The sequence below is a fragment of the Ictidomys tridecemlineatus genome, chromosome 7 (genome assembly GCF_052094955.1).
Source record: "Ictidomys tridecemlineatus isolate mIctTri1 chromosome 7, mIctTri1.hap1, whole genome shotgun sequence".
NCBI classification, from domain to species: Eukaryota; Metazoa; Chordata; class Mammalia; order Rodentia; family Sciuridae; genus Ictidomys; species Ictidomys tridecemlineatus.
Window position 1 is genome coordinate 131,773,345 of NC_135483.1, and position 17,265 is coordinate 131,790,609.

A 17,265-nucleotide genomic window follows, 5' to 3' on the forward strand; every position below is an offset into this window, starting at 1 on the left:
TTAATTCTCAGGATGGTTTAGCAATTCAGGTAGTTTATGTCCTCAAAGTCTTAACCCTTGTTAATTCCCAGAAAACAGAAAAAGGTAATAGAATGTAAAATTCATAGTATAAAATTTATATTCTAAATCTGCATGTGTCCAGCTTATATCTTTCCTAATGTCACATGACTCCAATCACCACTTACACTTGTCTTTCTCCCATCATTCCAAACCACCAGTGAATAAACTGCTTAGACTGTTTTCCAGAGGGCTCCCTGTAGCTCTCCTGAGATGTCAAAGTTTCCCCATTGTCTTCACCTCTAACAGCACAGTCCCCTTTTCCTCTTTCTCCTCTTTTCCTTCACAGCTGGTAATTGACCAGCACTCTTCAAGCCTCCATCTGCCTTAACCATTACCCCTTCTTCTCCTCCACTTAACAAATATATACTGAACTGGTTCTCTGTGTCAGGTATAGTGCTAAGTGTCACACAAAAAAGAAGGGAGAGTAGATTTGTCCTCTGTGTACATCCTTTATTGTCATTATTCAAGTTCAGGACTCAGCTCAACATTTTGACCACAGCGGTGTCATTTTTTTTTCCTTCTGGTACTGGGAAGTGAACCCAGGGGTGTTCTACCACCGAGATGCCTCCCTAGTTCTTATTTTTAATTTTTTTTTATTTTGAAATAGGGTCTCACTAAGTTGCCCAGGATGGAAGTTGTGATTTTCCTGGCTCAGCCTCAGTAGCTGGTATCATAGCCATTTACCATATTTGTGGGTCTTCTTGTCTTCAATTTTCTCGACTTCCTAAATCCATCATAAATGAAATTAATCTCCCATCTGTTTTTATCTTTTTACCCCCCTTACTGTAGAGATTTTAATGGCTGTTCTATATAAGGTCCAAACTCCTTTGCCCACTATTCAAATAATTCCACATATTGGCAATAGGTTTTTGACAGGTGTCTATCCAGTGAGCTTGGCTAATGATGCTGACCTTTTGCTCCATGAATTTGAGATAATGACAGGTAGTTTATGAGTACTAAGGGGAACCTCTGTGACAGTCAGGAAGTGCACATTTGTGCTAAGAGAAGTTTTATCATAAATGATTATTTCAAAATGATAGGCAGTATTCAGGATGGACTGTGAAGGAAATAACCAAAAGAAAAAAATCCCCACTGGAGGATAACAACAAAAGCCTTAGATTTAATATGGGTTTAGGTCTGAATCTTCATCTGTCACTCACTAACTGAGTGGCTTTTGGCCAAGTTAATTAAATTTTCTGAGTATCAGTTTTCTTATCTGTAAACTTGAGAAAATTATTTCTACTTTACAATATCTGGTACATAGTAATTCCTCAATAATGAGTAGCTGTTATAGATGATAATATTAAACTTAGATAACAATAAATATTTACAAAATATTCTTCATATCAATGGGCTGCACCCCCTGCCCCCATTGAATTTTGAAGCTTGTTCGTTGCTTTAAGTGCTGAAGAGTAACACTTGGCTTGAGAATTAGTTGTTGTTTTAAAATTTTTTAGACTTTTATATAATTATCTATCAAATATCAGAATAAAAGTGTCTACTGAATATTCTCCCCCAAAGGAAACAGTATTTGCTAATTATTAAAGAATGCAATCCTAAATGAAATCATAGCCATCTGAACTAAACTGCAGAGTAACAGAAATGCTCTTTTAGTTAACTGGAAGAGATGGTGCAGTATCATTTTTACGTCCATCGGTCGGTGCCAATTAAAACCTGAATGGTGCATCGTGCTTCATGCAGTACTTACAGTGAATCCTGTGTTACTCTGAATATATTTATGGCCTCCCACTTGCCACTTGTAATTTGAATAGCATTTTCCTATAAAAAGACAAACATTATGTTGTGTGAATCTGAGCGTTATTTGAGCAACCTCAAGTGAATGATCTTTGAGGAGATAAATCTTGGAAGGAACGTACCACAGAGTCTTTGATATAGTGAATATGTTTGTAGCCATCCTTGTCGCTAAATATTTTGTAGTATGAAATGGCATCATAGCTGAAAACTGGTGTTGAAACAAAGAACTGAAAGAAATTAACAGAGGTTATGTTCAAAAGACAAATTGAACTAAAACCATAGATTATTTTCAAAGCAATATATGATCATATTTGTAGGAATCAGAGTGCCTGACCTCCTGCTCCCGTCTTCTGTCACTCACATCTGAAATTTCAATTTTCCAGATGACAGCTTTTCCAGAGTTTCAAATAGGCACTCACACATGCCAGCTACTGCTGGGTGCTACTATATACCCCTGCCTTTATAATATTTAATTTGATTAAATTTCTATGTTCTGGGATGAAGAATCACAAATGAATGTTGATATTTAACCAAACCAAACTTTAAAATGAGATATTTGACCAAAGTGTGACTCTCATGAAAGATGATTTGTCTAATGTCAAGCAACTAATGGCAGTGCTTGAATAGAGACATTTTAGAGATAAAAATATCACCTGCTAGTCACAGATTTTAATGGTGAAGAGAAAATTCTGTACTTCAGAGAAAAATGTTATCCACGATGAAGGAGGTTTACTTCTGAATCTCAGGAAACCAGACCTTATTGTCTTAGTTTGACCTTTTCCAGGGAACCTTCCTGATTGCCTGCTGGGAACCACATTATTACATCGGGAATGCTAGACACTCAAATGTGCCTTGGAACAGAACATCCTAAATGGTATAGAAAACTGAGATCCTGCAAATGTCCTCATAGTAAATTTCAACCAGTAGTATCATGTTTCTCCCATTAAAAAAATGATATGCTCCTCCATCTCCTGTTATTTGTAAAATGATCACAAATTTGTTAAAAAAAATTACACAAGAATTATTCTATTGGTACAGAGTAGCTGTTTTCCTAAATAATTTAAAACCAAATCTCTCTAGTGGATGTTCCTCCATGTGACAGGGGACCAAGATATTCAGTACTTTTAGAGCTAAGCCAAGCAACAAAACCAAACAAATAAACTATTAATAAAATAAAATAAAACTCAAAAACACCAACATCTTTTAGCTATGAACATTTATTCTGCTAAGACCTAGTCTGACATCCATTTTTGAGAAAGAGAGCAGAAGAAGTTACTGTCGATTTCCTTAATCATAGTTGCATGACTTTTGATGGCATTAATCATTATTTTTCTTGAAATGATTGTGATCATATGACATTAATATGAAGCACATTTGATGCATCTGTAGTAGGATGAATAGAGTTAGTGGAATAAAGTACCACTAAAGTTAATTCCTGGGATAAGAGTCTAAGATTTGATGATACTTGAATGGGTGTACCCTAAGTCCAATTCTGGAGTTCTCAAGAGAGAGGACACAGAGAGACACAGAATTACAGGAAACGGACCTAAGTGAGAACAGTAGCAGGATTAAGGTGATGCAGTTGGAAACCAAAGAATTCCGGGGATTGCCTAGAGCCATTAGAAACTGGAAGAAGCAAGGAAGGATTCTCTCCTGGAGCCATCAGAGAGGGCGGCACAGCCCTGTTAGCACCTGATTTCAGATTCTATCCCTCAGAAATATGAAAGAAAAAAAATTCCGTTGTTTTAACCCACCAAGTTTGTGTAATTTATTATAGCAATTAGGAAACTAATATAGTGTCCTAAGTATTATCACACTGACTCTACAATTAAATTAGGAGGAGGATATTAGCTTGAGGCTGTTTCCACACTTTGAGTTGTATGTGATGAACCACAACCTAACCCCAACCAGCCAATCACAGGCAGGCAACTCATCACACAGGGCCCAATAAGGCAAACTCCTCGCTGCAGCCAGCTGGGGTTTCTCAACTTTGCTTCTGTCTCAGTTCACTGCTCACATTCTTGGGTAGAGCTTTCAGAACCTCTTCTGTTCTGAGTGCTGCCTGATTCATGAATTATTCTTTGCTCAAAGAATCTCTGCTAAATTTAATTTGTCTAAAATTTTTCTTTTAATAAACGTTGAACAAAATGGAATAATGAAAAACTGCTGTCTCCTTATATGATTCCTTCATTGGGCTTGCTTATTAATAATAAACACCAATCCTGGTAGGGTTTTGCAATTAAGTGAGATTATGAGTCATGAGACCCAGGTAAAGAAAACTGATATGCAATTTTGTGAATGGAATTTTATTATTATTTGTGTCTTTACCAAAATTGTTTCTTGAGAATGAAGTTTTGTCTTCTTAGCCTAAAGATGATATAATTGCCTACTAGTAACCTCTTTATGTCCTCCTCCAATTTGGTTTTACAATGTCTTAATCACTAACATGAAACCTGAGTCACAAACTATTTTAACCCATTTTGTACCACTGTCATAAATGAGGAACACCTACAAAACTTCTATGATATGATGCTAATACAATTATATATAATTATACAACAATATATAATTATACTATAATAGAATATTAATTAATACAATAATATGTATAAGCTGTAGATTATGATCTCCAAACTATTTTAATGTTTCTGTATCAATTTTGCTGAAATAGTCACAGAATTGAAAAATTAGGATTCAATGGGTTAAGGTAACAGTTAAAAAAAAGTTCTCCACACACTTGTAGTCAATTAAGAGACTTTGAAAAGGCTTTGTTCTGTGTTAAAACCTAAAATTTTGCTTTTATGGAAAATAAAAAAATTAACTGGGTAGAGTGTTATATTTTAAGATACCAGAATCAGGCAAACAGGAAGAATCTTTCGGTTAAGCAAAGACTGTTATCTTCTCTCTCCTCTTTGGTTGCAGAACAGCTGGTTTAGATGATTGGGGTAACTTGGGTGAGGTAAAGAGAGTGTAAAATATTTCCGCTCTCATTGGGCCAGAGCTGGGCCCCTAATGCATTCTGAGTTAAGTGCTTCTTTCAGCAAGTCACACCTGGACCTAGATAAGCAACACAGCTAGGCTGTTGTCAGTTTTAACAAGGCCCCTACACTGGCCTTTTTATCATGCTTAGAATTTCTGATGAATTGCTCATCTCAATGTGAAGTGCAAAGCCATTTAAATGTTTTGCTTGGAAAGTGAGATTATTTACCACCATGTCATATCTTGTCTTAGTGGTTAAATGACATAAGGCTGATGCCTAAACTGAGTTCATATTCAACCAAAGCAAAGGCTTTCCAACATCAAGTATAGAACTTATTTGTTTTTAACCAAGAGGTTTCTCCAACAGCCTAAAGAAGTTGAAATGTACTCCTTAATTATTTTAAAATAATTTCATAGTGATTTTGCAGTCTAAGCAATATGCTTTCAGTGCTTGTTCTCCAGATATAAAGGATTAAATTCTAGATTCTTTTGTTAAATTTTCCCTTTTTTGGTCTGCTCTTTAAAGGGAAAAAGTCAATTTAGGCTTGAATTTTTTTTTATTTCTTTGACAAAATACCAAAGAGTACAGTTATTTACCTTCAGTTAAGACATGAAATGTTTCAGTGCTGAAAAAAGAAAGTGGTAAATAAAATTCTTAGAACTTAGGAAACCCATTCGTTAATTTCCTATGCCTGCAACTAACAAGTTAGTTACTCTTACCAAGCTTTCTTTTCTTTTCCTTTTTTTTTTGTAGTGTTGGGGATTGAACCTAGGGCTTCATGTGTGCTAGACAAGTGCTGTACTCCTGAGTTGTACCTCTAGCCCTAATTTATTTTTTAATTTATAGATGATCTTCAAAAGTCTTTTTCAGTTTAAATTTCTTTGATAAATTCTAAAAGAACTCCTTCTCTAAAACTGCTTTTAAAATTTACATTAATACAACTACCCTATATACTTTTAAGACCCAATAAATATTATTTAAGCAAGCCTGGCAATGTAATTTAGTGATAAAGCATTTTCCTAGCATATGTGAGGCCTTGGGTTCAATTCCCAAAAACCACACTCCCTCAAAAAAAAAAAATCAAATATTATTTGAACAAATGTGTAAAGTACATATACATTTCTAGATCTTCTCTGGTTAATTTCATTAAGTCACTAGTTTGAGCAGAGATCAAAGGAAGCTATGCAACATATTATGACTCTATAAAAATTGTGGCCTGACTTTTTCAAGAGCATATCAGAATTTATAAGGCAGATGCATTGAGAGGGTGTGAATTTACTCTTAAAAGCTACCAGTGAAAAGAATTTCTGAGAATTCTTCTTCTAGAATTTAGGTTTACCGACTATTCAATAAATTTTAAGAGATTGACATTAACACATAAGAAAAACAAATTATTCCCAATAGAATTCTAAAATATTAAATATCCCGGCACAAAATCACATGTTCCAGGTAAAGAATTCACTTATTTTTTAAATTAAGTTGGGCATGATTTCTGATTCAATGAAGGGACCTCATCTTCTCTCACAGGACAACATATGTACTCCATTAGGGGTATTTCAAAAACATTCCATAATTTTACAAGGCAATTCCTTCATTCATTCACATACTCATCCAGCCCTTATGGGATAATGCAAGTTTTATGTAATATGAACTTTAAAAATTAAGATACAATTGATCTCAAGACCTTTCAAAAGGTGTATTCTAAAAATTTTCAGAGTGTTTTGGGCACTTCAGCCTTTCTGAAACAAGGTCTGGATACCCAAGGTAATATCTTTGAGAAGTTTGTTTGCATAATCGCTGATCTTTTTGTAAGCATATCATTCATATTACTATGTTATAAATTTAATAACATTATCATCATGAAGAACACAAGGATATTTTTAAGTACTCTATCTTCCAATTCTTTATTAGAAATCTTTGCAATGGGATTGAATTAGGATCTTGATTTTCCTAATTCTTCACATTTTCAAATGCTAATCTAGAAATAGGAATGATCTTTCTGGAGGTTGAGCTTCTGATGATCAAGAAAGCAGACAATTTACAGAATCATCCCCCCCCATTGGTTATTGCTAATTTTTCCTGTAATAACATAATAGTGTGACAAAAAGTGTATTAAAATAGAACTTTTCGACTTTTTAAAATCAATTCTTATTACCTCAGAGTGTAGTTACATTACTGTATGTTATTAATAAAGTACTACTGGTCCCTAGTTAATAAATAAAACTGAAATATCTTTCATTAAAGGCTGAGCGTAAATATAGTAGCCTGTAAGACAAAAATTACTGGATACAGAAAAGTGTACAACTAAGAATTTTTAATACCGGAATATATATTTTTTAAATTTTTATTTCCTTCTCTCTGGCCATTTTAAGTTAGAATTTGTTAAAGATGTATGATCTTAGAATTGACTTCTGAATTCTTTACTGTCTTTATGTCATGAGTCAATGTATTAAATCTGGTCCTAAAAATTTTCTTTTTTGCATAATGTGTCCAAATTTCAAAAAAAGTGGCATCCCCAAACTGAAATGCTAGTTGAATTAAATCATGTATGTGATGAGTGAGTGACAGCATTCAAACCACATTCACTATTCTCCATCCTATTTTGTATTCTTTTTATAGGATATTAGATATAATTGGGATATTTCACTAAAACATGATTTTTACACTAGAATTCCTCATATATCACCAAACAACAATAACAACAATCTATCCAAAATTTCCAGATATAAGTAATCACAAATCATAATAAAACACATTTGCCTATTTGATACCAAGTCAATGCTTATATGAATATGCATATATGAAATTCAGTTTAGTTTATATGAAATATATTAAGAGATAGTTTGCATTTAACTCACAAGGATTCCTAATGTCTCTATTTTTCCTTGATTAAAATGGCATAAATATTAAGATGATTTTAGCCCATCTGACTAAGATTGTGTTTTCTTTTGCAAATTGATTAAATGTTGTTGTATTTAAGAAATACTATCAGTTAGTAGCAGGGTATGATGGTGCATGCCTGTAATCCCAGTGACTCAGGAGGCTGAGGCAGGAGAAGCATGGCAAGTTGAAGGCCAGCCTCAGCAACTTAGCAAGACCCTCAGCAACTTAGACCCATTTTCAAAAGTGTGTGTGTGTGTGTGTGTGTGTGTGTGTGTGTGTATCTCAATTGAAAAACAAAAGGTGCCTGTTTGGGAACATTGGAAAGAGTCCTTTGATAGTTGAGAATCTGTCAAGTGGCATTAAAATATAAGGAAAAGATAGCAAAATCATACTCCACCAGCCCATCCAGTTCTGCTTTCTTCTATATGTTCCTGGGTCTGAAAGACAAAAGATCACATCAAACATGGTATTAGCAGAATATTTTTTCCTAAATATAATCTAGACATTAGGGATCAGTTAAACTGCTTGGCCAGAGAGTCCTATGGCTAGTCAACTATCTTCAATTTTGAATTTAAGAAGATTCTATTAAAAATATTATATAACAGTGCTGCTGTATACACATGGGTACTTTGCCTGCTGGATCTAGTTTCAGATCTTTACTCTGGTTAAATCTTTTATAAAGTGGTGCCTTAGAATTACCAAACATGTATGGAGGTCCAGCATAGTGCAAGCACTTGAATTACTGTAGGTAAAAAGGAAATTCATAATGGAGATTAAATTCTTTTCTTGGTCTTATGAATTACTTGTGAAATTTTAAAATCTGCATTAAATCTTATTTGGTTTATGTTTTAGCATAATAGTATTGATCATTTATTAAACAAATATTTAGTAATTCTAAAAGGGTGAATAGGCTTTTCTAGACAAATAATTAGAAAAGGAACAACAAATAACACCAGACTGGGTTAGTTACCCCAGGTGGTTCAATATGGCTCAGTGGAAAGTTACAAGGGAAGATTTACAAGATGAGGGAAGAGGCATAAGCATGAGCAAGATCTTGAGCAATGTTTATGCCATCCTAAGAAGTTTGAATTTCTCCTGTAAATAAATTTTTGAGAGACTTCAAATCCACCATTAAGAAAATATAATTTTGAACATGATAAAAAGAATGGGTTAGAAATAGGTAAGATGGAAGGAGGCAGGGGACCAACTGAAATGTTGTAGTAATGTTTGGGAAAAGAATAATAAAGAACCAAATGAAGGTCTTGGTAGGTGAGGATATAGTAGAGAAAATGTAGTCACAGCTATTTAAAAGTTGAAATCTTTATAAATAATGTTGGTAAGTAGTAACAGAAACCTCTGATGTGGATAAAATTACCCAAAGAGAGTTGAGATAGAGGAAGCGGGATAATCAGGAGCTATTTCTTTCTTTGGGTGGGCTATGAGTATGCTACATTTCCCAGCCTCCTTTGCAGTTGGATGTGGTCATGTGATATGTTTTAGCCAATGGTATATAAGCTGAAATTAGTAAGGCTCTTTCTAGACCTAGCCAAAAAAAAAAAAAAAAAAAATTCTTATTCATGTTCCTCCATTCTTTTCTCAATCCTATGTCTGGATCTTGATGCTCAATTTTAATAACTTTAGAATAGTATTGAAAACCACAAATGAAGCTAGCAGAAATGCCATCATCTGGGTTCCTGAATGATTATATGGAACAGAGCATCCCCTCTCCCAGTCTTTACCACACTCCTCTTACTTGTACTCACTATTTGATGGGTATATGAATATGAATAAACTTCTACTGTATTAACCTACTGAGTCATTGGAGGTTGTTGTTTTGTTATAACAGCCTATCTTGCAAATACATTAAGTAGGAGGATAAGATGTCTAGAGAAGTCAGCAGAACAGAAAGGAAAAGAGTAGTTAACAATGTAGGAGAACCATGAGAAGATGTACTGTGAAAAAAGGCATGGGAATAACAAATTTTAAGGACAGTTTGTATTATTTCCTATAGAGAATAAAAAAAAGACAAGACTCGAAAAACTAGTGAAAGTTTTTTGATTCTTCATTTTTAATCATAAAGATAAACTTCATTTTAATCCTCTTTTGAGAGGACAATAATAATGTAAGACAATATTAGTGTCTCAAACTATAAATTTCTTAATATATCTCACAATTGTAATTACAAGTATCTATTGTCAGTTTCTTTTGATTCTTTGTTTTATGTATGGCTCTGAACATCAATAAATTATTAATAAGTCTTCTGACCTTAAATATTATTGGTTTTCAAACCCCAAACACCGTATAAGTCATGAGTATGTTTGCTGGAAAATGCAACACCATTGTTCTCAAATCTGAAAATGTGTTGTATGTATTTTTCATAGTATTCTGAAATGGAGGTTGTTTAGAAATCCTATGGTTATTCAGTTCTGGTATTCTAAATGTAATAACATTTCTGGCAAGAATGTTTCTATTCCAGGACTTCCATACTTCATTGGATGAACATCTTTGATATTCTGTAAATTTAGGTTAATGTTATCTCACATTTTTATAAATTAGAATTTTGGATACCAAAGCAATTCCAGTTTTTAACTAAAGATATTAATTAGTTAAAAATTGTGTCTAAATAATAAATCTCCTAGTTTTCAAGCTAACAAAATTAAGGCAGTAGTTTATAATCACATGATCTAGTGAGTGTTGAAGATATTTTTAACCAAAGCTGACTATACAGACCAATGATATCAAATCAACTAGTATAATTAAGGTCAGTTTGTTTGTTTGTTTGTTTATACTTTTGCCTATGAGCAATCAATAAAGCCAAATATTTCTACTTTGTATATCAAAATATAAATAAAAATCAGCCAAGTCTCTTTCAGACACAGTAGTGATTTAAAAAATATTTCAGCTTGAGTAATGTTGACTATTGCAGCCCTAATACATTTTCAAACAGAGTCATATGACCTTTTCAATGTAAAACATATTGTCCTAATTTCTAGATAGAATTTAATGATTTTCTATGATTGCTCTGTGCTTTTCTTCTTACTTTTAAGTAGATTTATTCTATATTTGGTTTAATAAACATTTCTTCAAAATTAGAAATCTCATGAAATGAACCCATCAAATTTCTTATTTAAAGAAATTTTGAATTTCATAGTCTTTAATATGAGTACTTAAGAGCCAGAATATTTTAAAACTTTTAGATTGGTTAAAGAAGCTTCTGACTCATTCATGTCAACAGATTATGTTTAGATTTGAGCAATGGAAACAATAAATCTCAGTAGTAAATCTGTCTCTAATTTTCAAATTCCTCCCCTTGGGTGTGGGGCACTCCCTTAAGATAATGGATAATAAGATAATTTGATCTAATATTTCATGTCATGTTTTCAGACATCCACCTTTGATTTAAAATGAGGATGTTTGGCTTTCTTTTGATATTCATTTCTTTTGGAATTTTTACTTTTTAATTTTGACATTGAATTGAACATGCCCCATTTGCATTTCTTCTCCTTCTCTTGTCTAAAACATATTGATTTCCATAGTAGAACCACTTTATGTTTTTATCTTCATTATTTTGCTTTCGTTGACTGCTAATCTTATAATTGCAAAAGGATGGATGACCATCCTAATTGAGAACCAAATACCTGATTTTTCTAGTGTTAAGCTGCCTCATTTAGTCTTTTTCTCTACCCAATTTTAAGGTTAAAGTTATTTGAGAAAGCAAAAATATCTTATCCATTTAAAGCAATGGTGGACTTGTGAATACAGAGTATATTTTTGCCAAGCATTTTCCAGTTCGATGCAGTAATTCTACCTTTATATATTACGTGTTAGCTATAAATGTGTTTCTACTGTTGTGCTTTCATCTTCAGAAATATGTATCTCTAGCATTAATATACCTTACCTTTGGGCAATCCCATATCTGCCAGTCTTCCCTGAAATCACATATAGACAAGACTGATACATTCTGGACTCTTTTTAGCCACTGCAAACATATTCGTTCATCATTAACCCATGTCAGCCAACTGAAATAGTAATCACTGAAAATAAATCAAAATAGACAGTCACCACCATAAACACATCACATTTAAATAATTTCTTATTTTATGTTTTCTAAGGAATTTATCTTATTATTATGGAATATTTGCTCAACAGAAAAGGAGGATAAAACTTTCCTTTCTCTGAAAAGAATTTTAAATGTATCTGCTGACTCCTAATAAAATAATTTCACTTGCGTTTTCTCTCCATTCTGGGATAGTCACATCTTAGTTAATAATTGAAGACATAAGGCCAAAGCTACTGGTCCATCTAGAATGGAGAAAAGCATTAAACTTCGTATTTTGTGCAAGGAATCACATTTTTTTTTGCTGTCTACTTGGTGTAAAAAGAGGTTTTACATTGACAAAATCACTTTTGTCTAGAGGCATGTTTGTGTTGGAAGCAGAGTGTTAGCTGTGATAAGAGTCAGATATTGAAATTTGGGTTAATATAATAACTGGATGATGGATATGAAATAACTATATTAGTGTGTGGTACATACTAGATGTCAATGAATGGCAGCAAAGATTATGTGAAGATGATTTGTAAATAGGGGAATGTCAATGTAAAATGAATCAGAGCTGGTGCAGTGGTGCACGCCTATAATCCCAGCCATTCTGGAGATTGAGGCAGAATGATTGCAATTTTGAGGCCAGCCTGGGCAACTGAGTGAGGCCCTGTCTTAAAATAAAAAAATAATAAAAAGGGCTGGGGATATAGCTCAGTGGTAGAATGCCCCTAGATTGAATTCCTGGTACTGAAATAAATAAATAAATAAATATATGGATGGATAAATAAATAAGTAAAAGAATGAAATGAAAGGAGACACAGAATTTTGCAGTCTTCCACAGAACTGAAAGGAGTTTGGGGGCTCAAATTCTGTCTTTATGTCCTCTTAGTTGTGTAACTTCTTTGTTTCTGTTTCTATATAAAATGAAAACAAAAGTATTAATTTTAAATCTGTAAAAATTAGCTAAGAGTAACTAAGGTGCTTTGAGACTATGCTTGCTAAATAATATATGTTCAAAATGGATGAGTTATTACTATTATTATATTGTTTTTTAAAAATGTTCAGACAAGCCTCTTAACTCTATATGGTGCTGCTTCTACTATTCCATTTGCCATCTAAGGAGAATGACTTTTTAAAAAATGATATATTCAGTCACATTTCCATCAACTAAATTGGGGCGAGGAAGAACAGATAGTTTGAAAAGTTAAAGTTGTTTTTAGTACTGAAGATTGGATTTACTTAGGCAAGTGCCAGTAGTGGCCTCCAATGTGGTTCTTTTCTGGATTAGGGATTAATCACTGGGCCCTAGCTGATTCTCCTTCATGAGGCTGGAAAAGCCAAAGGCTGGGTCTGCTAGGCAGGAGGCTAGGTAAGAAACCTCAGCAGCCAGGATGTGGGGACACCTTTCCCTTATCATTTCAACCAAAAGAGACCACAGAGGATTGTGGGACTGGAAGTTTGCTGTAATCAGGAGGAAACAGGGAAAATCTACATGAGGTCTAATGCTGGGGAGGTGAGAATACTTCACTTTCCTGTCTGTCTGTAAATAATCCCCAAGTAGATAATTGAAAAGAGACTACTTTCTAGCAAAATAAATAAATAAAAATTTAAAAATCCTTATATTTGGAGAGGGTTAACCTATCTTTTCTTGTTTATCATGCACATATGACACATGATAAATCTATAAACCACACTTGAAAGAAGCCTGAGACTGAGGACATACATGAATTTTACTATCTTCTTTTTGATCCTGAGCTGACAATTGAAAGTCTGAGGAAAGCTTCATAAAGGTGGATCATTGTAGCCCCTCTTATATGTGTAAAAGGGCTACTTTAAAAAAAAATTTTAAGAAATATTTATGATTTTTAAGTTTGTTTGTATTGTGTGTGCAATTTTTACTTTTTGAGCTTATAGCATGCACATCCATAAGCTCCCTAGAAAAGAAGTGTAAAATTCTGATTAAAAAGTTTCTACATGATAAAATTCAGTTAAAATTCAGAAATCTGAAATTAATCACCTTGAGGCTATCATTGCTGGAACTGGCACTTCCCTGGGACCCACATGCTGAGGGTAAGTGGTGTCAATAATAAATATCCGAACAATAGGATTCTTAGCCCCAGCCTGACAAAAAAAAAAAAAAAAAGAAATATATAAATTCACAAAATTCCGTTTATCACCAATATATTAAAGACACTTCAGGAATTTAGACACATTTTTATAACTTAATATAGTTGAGTATATTACGTTGGATTTAGTCTCTTTATTGCCTAACCAGGAACTTCATTTCATTTTATTTTTTAGGGCAGTTACAAATGTTGTCAACTGGAGTAAGAACATACATTTTAAGTGCTTAATGAAAGAGCTTCAATTTATAGTGTAAAATGTTTGGGATATGAAAAAGTAGTTTTTCAATCTGTGTTCTCTTTTTTGATTTTCGTGATAGTTCTTTCACTAATATAACATTCATATATCTGTGTGCTAAGGGGAGTAGAGAAGAAGATTGGTTTGTTAGGATAGTGAAAAGAAATAAATGAAACATACTTTTGGCTTTTGCCATGTAATTTGGATTAGGACAGTCACCAAATGCTCAGTCTCCTAGCTGCTTGTATTACTACTGCTAGCATCCCAAAAGATTAGGAAAATTCCGCTTCCAAATAAAATGTCCATGGGATTTACACTTTTCTTGTTTTGTACTTCCTGTGCTATGGCATGCCTAAAATTTACATGACAGTATAGCTTATGCTTAGACAGCTTCTTAGAATTCCTGTTATTTTACTGCAAAGAGAGAGAGAATCTTACAGTTATAATAAAATTTAAATCCACAAAGTTTAGGTACTCAGTGTTCCATGACTCAGTACTGATTGCATTCATCTAGAGAACTGTTTAGTCTCTCCTAGGACCTCCCAGGTGCGGTTGGGAAATCCTTGATTCTTTGGGATATTCCTGTCTCTCTGTCCAATGTGAGATGTTTCAGCAACTCCAGTCTTCAAAGAACATAAGAATGCAGGTCCAAAATTCCTAGTTAGTGTCAGTGGCTCCTCAGTTCTGAGTTTCCTGATCTTTCCCAACTCCCATAAACTCTTTCAAAGATTTAAATTATTTTATGTCTTGGATCCTAAGTATTAATTAGGCTTCTCACATCTAAACACTTCCAACTTTCTACAATAGCCCTTGAGGGGTCTCCTATCTAAATATCCATTTCCTATCTACTGATCTCTTAAAAATTACTTTGAATATAAACATGATACAAGATAACAAATAACCCAATCAATAAATGGGCCAAGGACCTGAACAGACAGTTCTCAGAGGAGGACATACAATCAATCAATAAGTACATGAAAAAATGCTCACCACCGCTAGCAGTTAGAGAAATGCAAATCAAAACTACCCTAAGATACCACCTCACTCCAGTAAGATTGGCAGCCATTAGGAAGTCAAACAACAATAAGTGCTGGAGAGGATGCAGGGAAAAGGGCACTCTTGTTCATTGCTGGTGGGACTGCAAATTGGTGCAGCCAATTTGGAAAGCAGTATGGAGATTTCTTGGAAAGCTGGGAATGGAACCACCATTTGACCCAGCTATTCCCCTTCTCGGTCTATTCCCTAAAGACCTAATAAGAGCAGGTTACAGAGACACTGCTACAACGATGTTCATAGCAGCACAATTCACTATAGCAAGATTATGGAATCAGCCTAGATGCCCTTCAATAGATGAATGGATAAAAAAAATGTGGCATTTATACACAATGGAGTATTACTCTGCATTAAGGAACGACAAAATCATAGAATTTGGAGGGAAATGGATGGCATTAGAGCAGATTATGCTAAGTGAAGCTAGTCAATCGTTAAAAAACAAATACCAAATGACCCCTTTGATATAAGGGGAGTAAACAAGGACAGGGTAAGGATGAAGAGCTTGAGAAGAAGATTTACATTAAACAGGGATGAGAAAAGGGGAGGGGAGGAGAGGGGAGGGGAGGGGAGGGGAGGGGGGATAGTAGAGAATAGGACAGACAGCAGAATACATCAGACACTAGAAAGGCAATATGTCAATCAATGGAAGGGTAACTGATGTGATACAGTAATTTGTATACGGGGTAAAGTTGGGAGTTCATAACCCACTTGAATCAAACTGTGAAAGATGATGTATTAAGAACTGTGTAATGTTTTGAACGACCAACAATAAAAAAAAAAGTAAAATAAATAAATAAATAAATAAATAAATAAACATGATACTATCTGCAATTCTATTTTTTTCTGTTGCATGTTTGTCTTGCTTCTAAGTTCACTTGTGCAGATCCGCACTGTCACCCTGCACATAGAGGGACCCACTGGGTCCATGCATGACAGTGTTCTGCCTGACAAAAAAAAAATTAAAAATACAGGAAACAGAAGACAAAAGCCATATCCTAAAATAATACCCAATTCCTCATGCAAGAGGTGAATTTGTGCTTTGATTTCTTTTAAATTTCTCCTTTAAATTGAAATTAGGGTGCAATACCTCTTCACTGTGAGTTGGCTATTCTTCTATTATATACTCAGGTCCTTTTTTTGTACTCGTGGGCCTGAACAGAAGGAATGTTCGATAATAAAGCTAGAATGTTTGTTATGCAAAAAACTCTGCACTTACCCCAGTCCACTTCTTTCATTTCCTTGAGGAAGAAACTGAGGCTCACAAATGTCACTATATGTCCACAAAAGACCATAACCCATGCCTGCTTCTACCTGACAGAAACATCAAATTCAACATTTGCATTTCCCATTCTAGTTTGCATTTACATGAGAATTCAAGAGGAAAATGCAAAACAGAACTTTACCCTGAATTTGGAGCATGAAATATAAAAAAAAAATTAAAATTAAGTTAAGCTTGTTTTTCCTCCATGATCTAGACCATATGTTTCTCAAAGATTCTGCAATGGATTTTGCAAAGTCTATTTCATCCAGCACAACCAGATGTCCAAAGCAACAGATGTCCACATCAACAATAGAGCACAGCACAATGTTTGCCTTACAATGCACAAGGACAAGAAGCTCTCTGAACATGTTGATCCCACCTCCATTCATGGTAATGACTGCTCATTTTGACACCAAGGAAATGAAGGCGTCTGCTGAAAGTAGTCAACATACCTTTGGGTATGGAATATTTATTGTTCTAGGATACTGCTCATCACCATAATAAGAATAGGCAATAACTGGTATATCTGTATCATTAAATTCTGCGTATGCCAAAAATTTTCCGTTAGGAGACCACCAGAGAGCATATTTTGTAGCAAGCATTTCCTCTGAAAAAAAAAAGTACTATTATATTAATTACAATTACGTCTTACTCTTAAAATCATTGCAATCAGTTCTAAATAGCTATTTTTGGACTGAATATGACACATGACATACTTTGGTTATTACAAAAATAAATAGTCTGAATTAAGAGGAACAGTTTAAACTTACATGCCATATTAAATATGAATTAGTCTTGTTAGCAATTGACATTAATGAGAAATGTAACTTTTAAAATAAAATATAAACATATTATCTATAATTAGTTTTT

At 33.9% G+C, this 17,265-nt stretch overlaps 1 protein-coding gene across 2 annotated transcripts in view; it reads right to left on the reverse strand.

Annotated features, from left to right (window-relative positions):
• The window catches only part of Fap (fibroblast activation protein alpha), a 72,876-nt gene that overhangs the window by 30,145 nt on the left and 25,466 nt on the right, over nt 1–17,265 (reverse strand). For both annotated transcript variants that reach the window (XM_040294387.2, XM_013355804.4), the window contains exons 9-14: nt 16,848–17,002; nt 13,738–13,841; nt 11,577–11,712; nt 8,071–8,115; nt 1,938–2,042; nt 1,769–1,839 (exon numbers count right to left, since the gene is read on the reverse strand). In XM_040294387.2, coding sequence (XP_040150321.1) covers nt 1,769–1,839; nt 1,938–2,042; nt 8,071–8,115; nt 11,577–11,712; nt 13,738–13,841; nt 16,848–17,002 — 616 coding nt within the window. The remainder of the gene's footprint in view (nt 1–1,768; nt 1,840–1,937; nt 2,043–8,070; nt 8,116–11,576; nt 11,713–13,737; nt 13,842–16,847; nt 17,003–17,265) is intronic.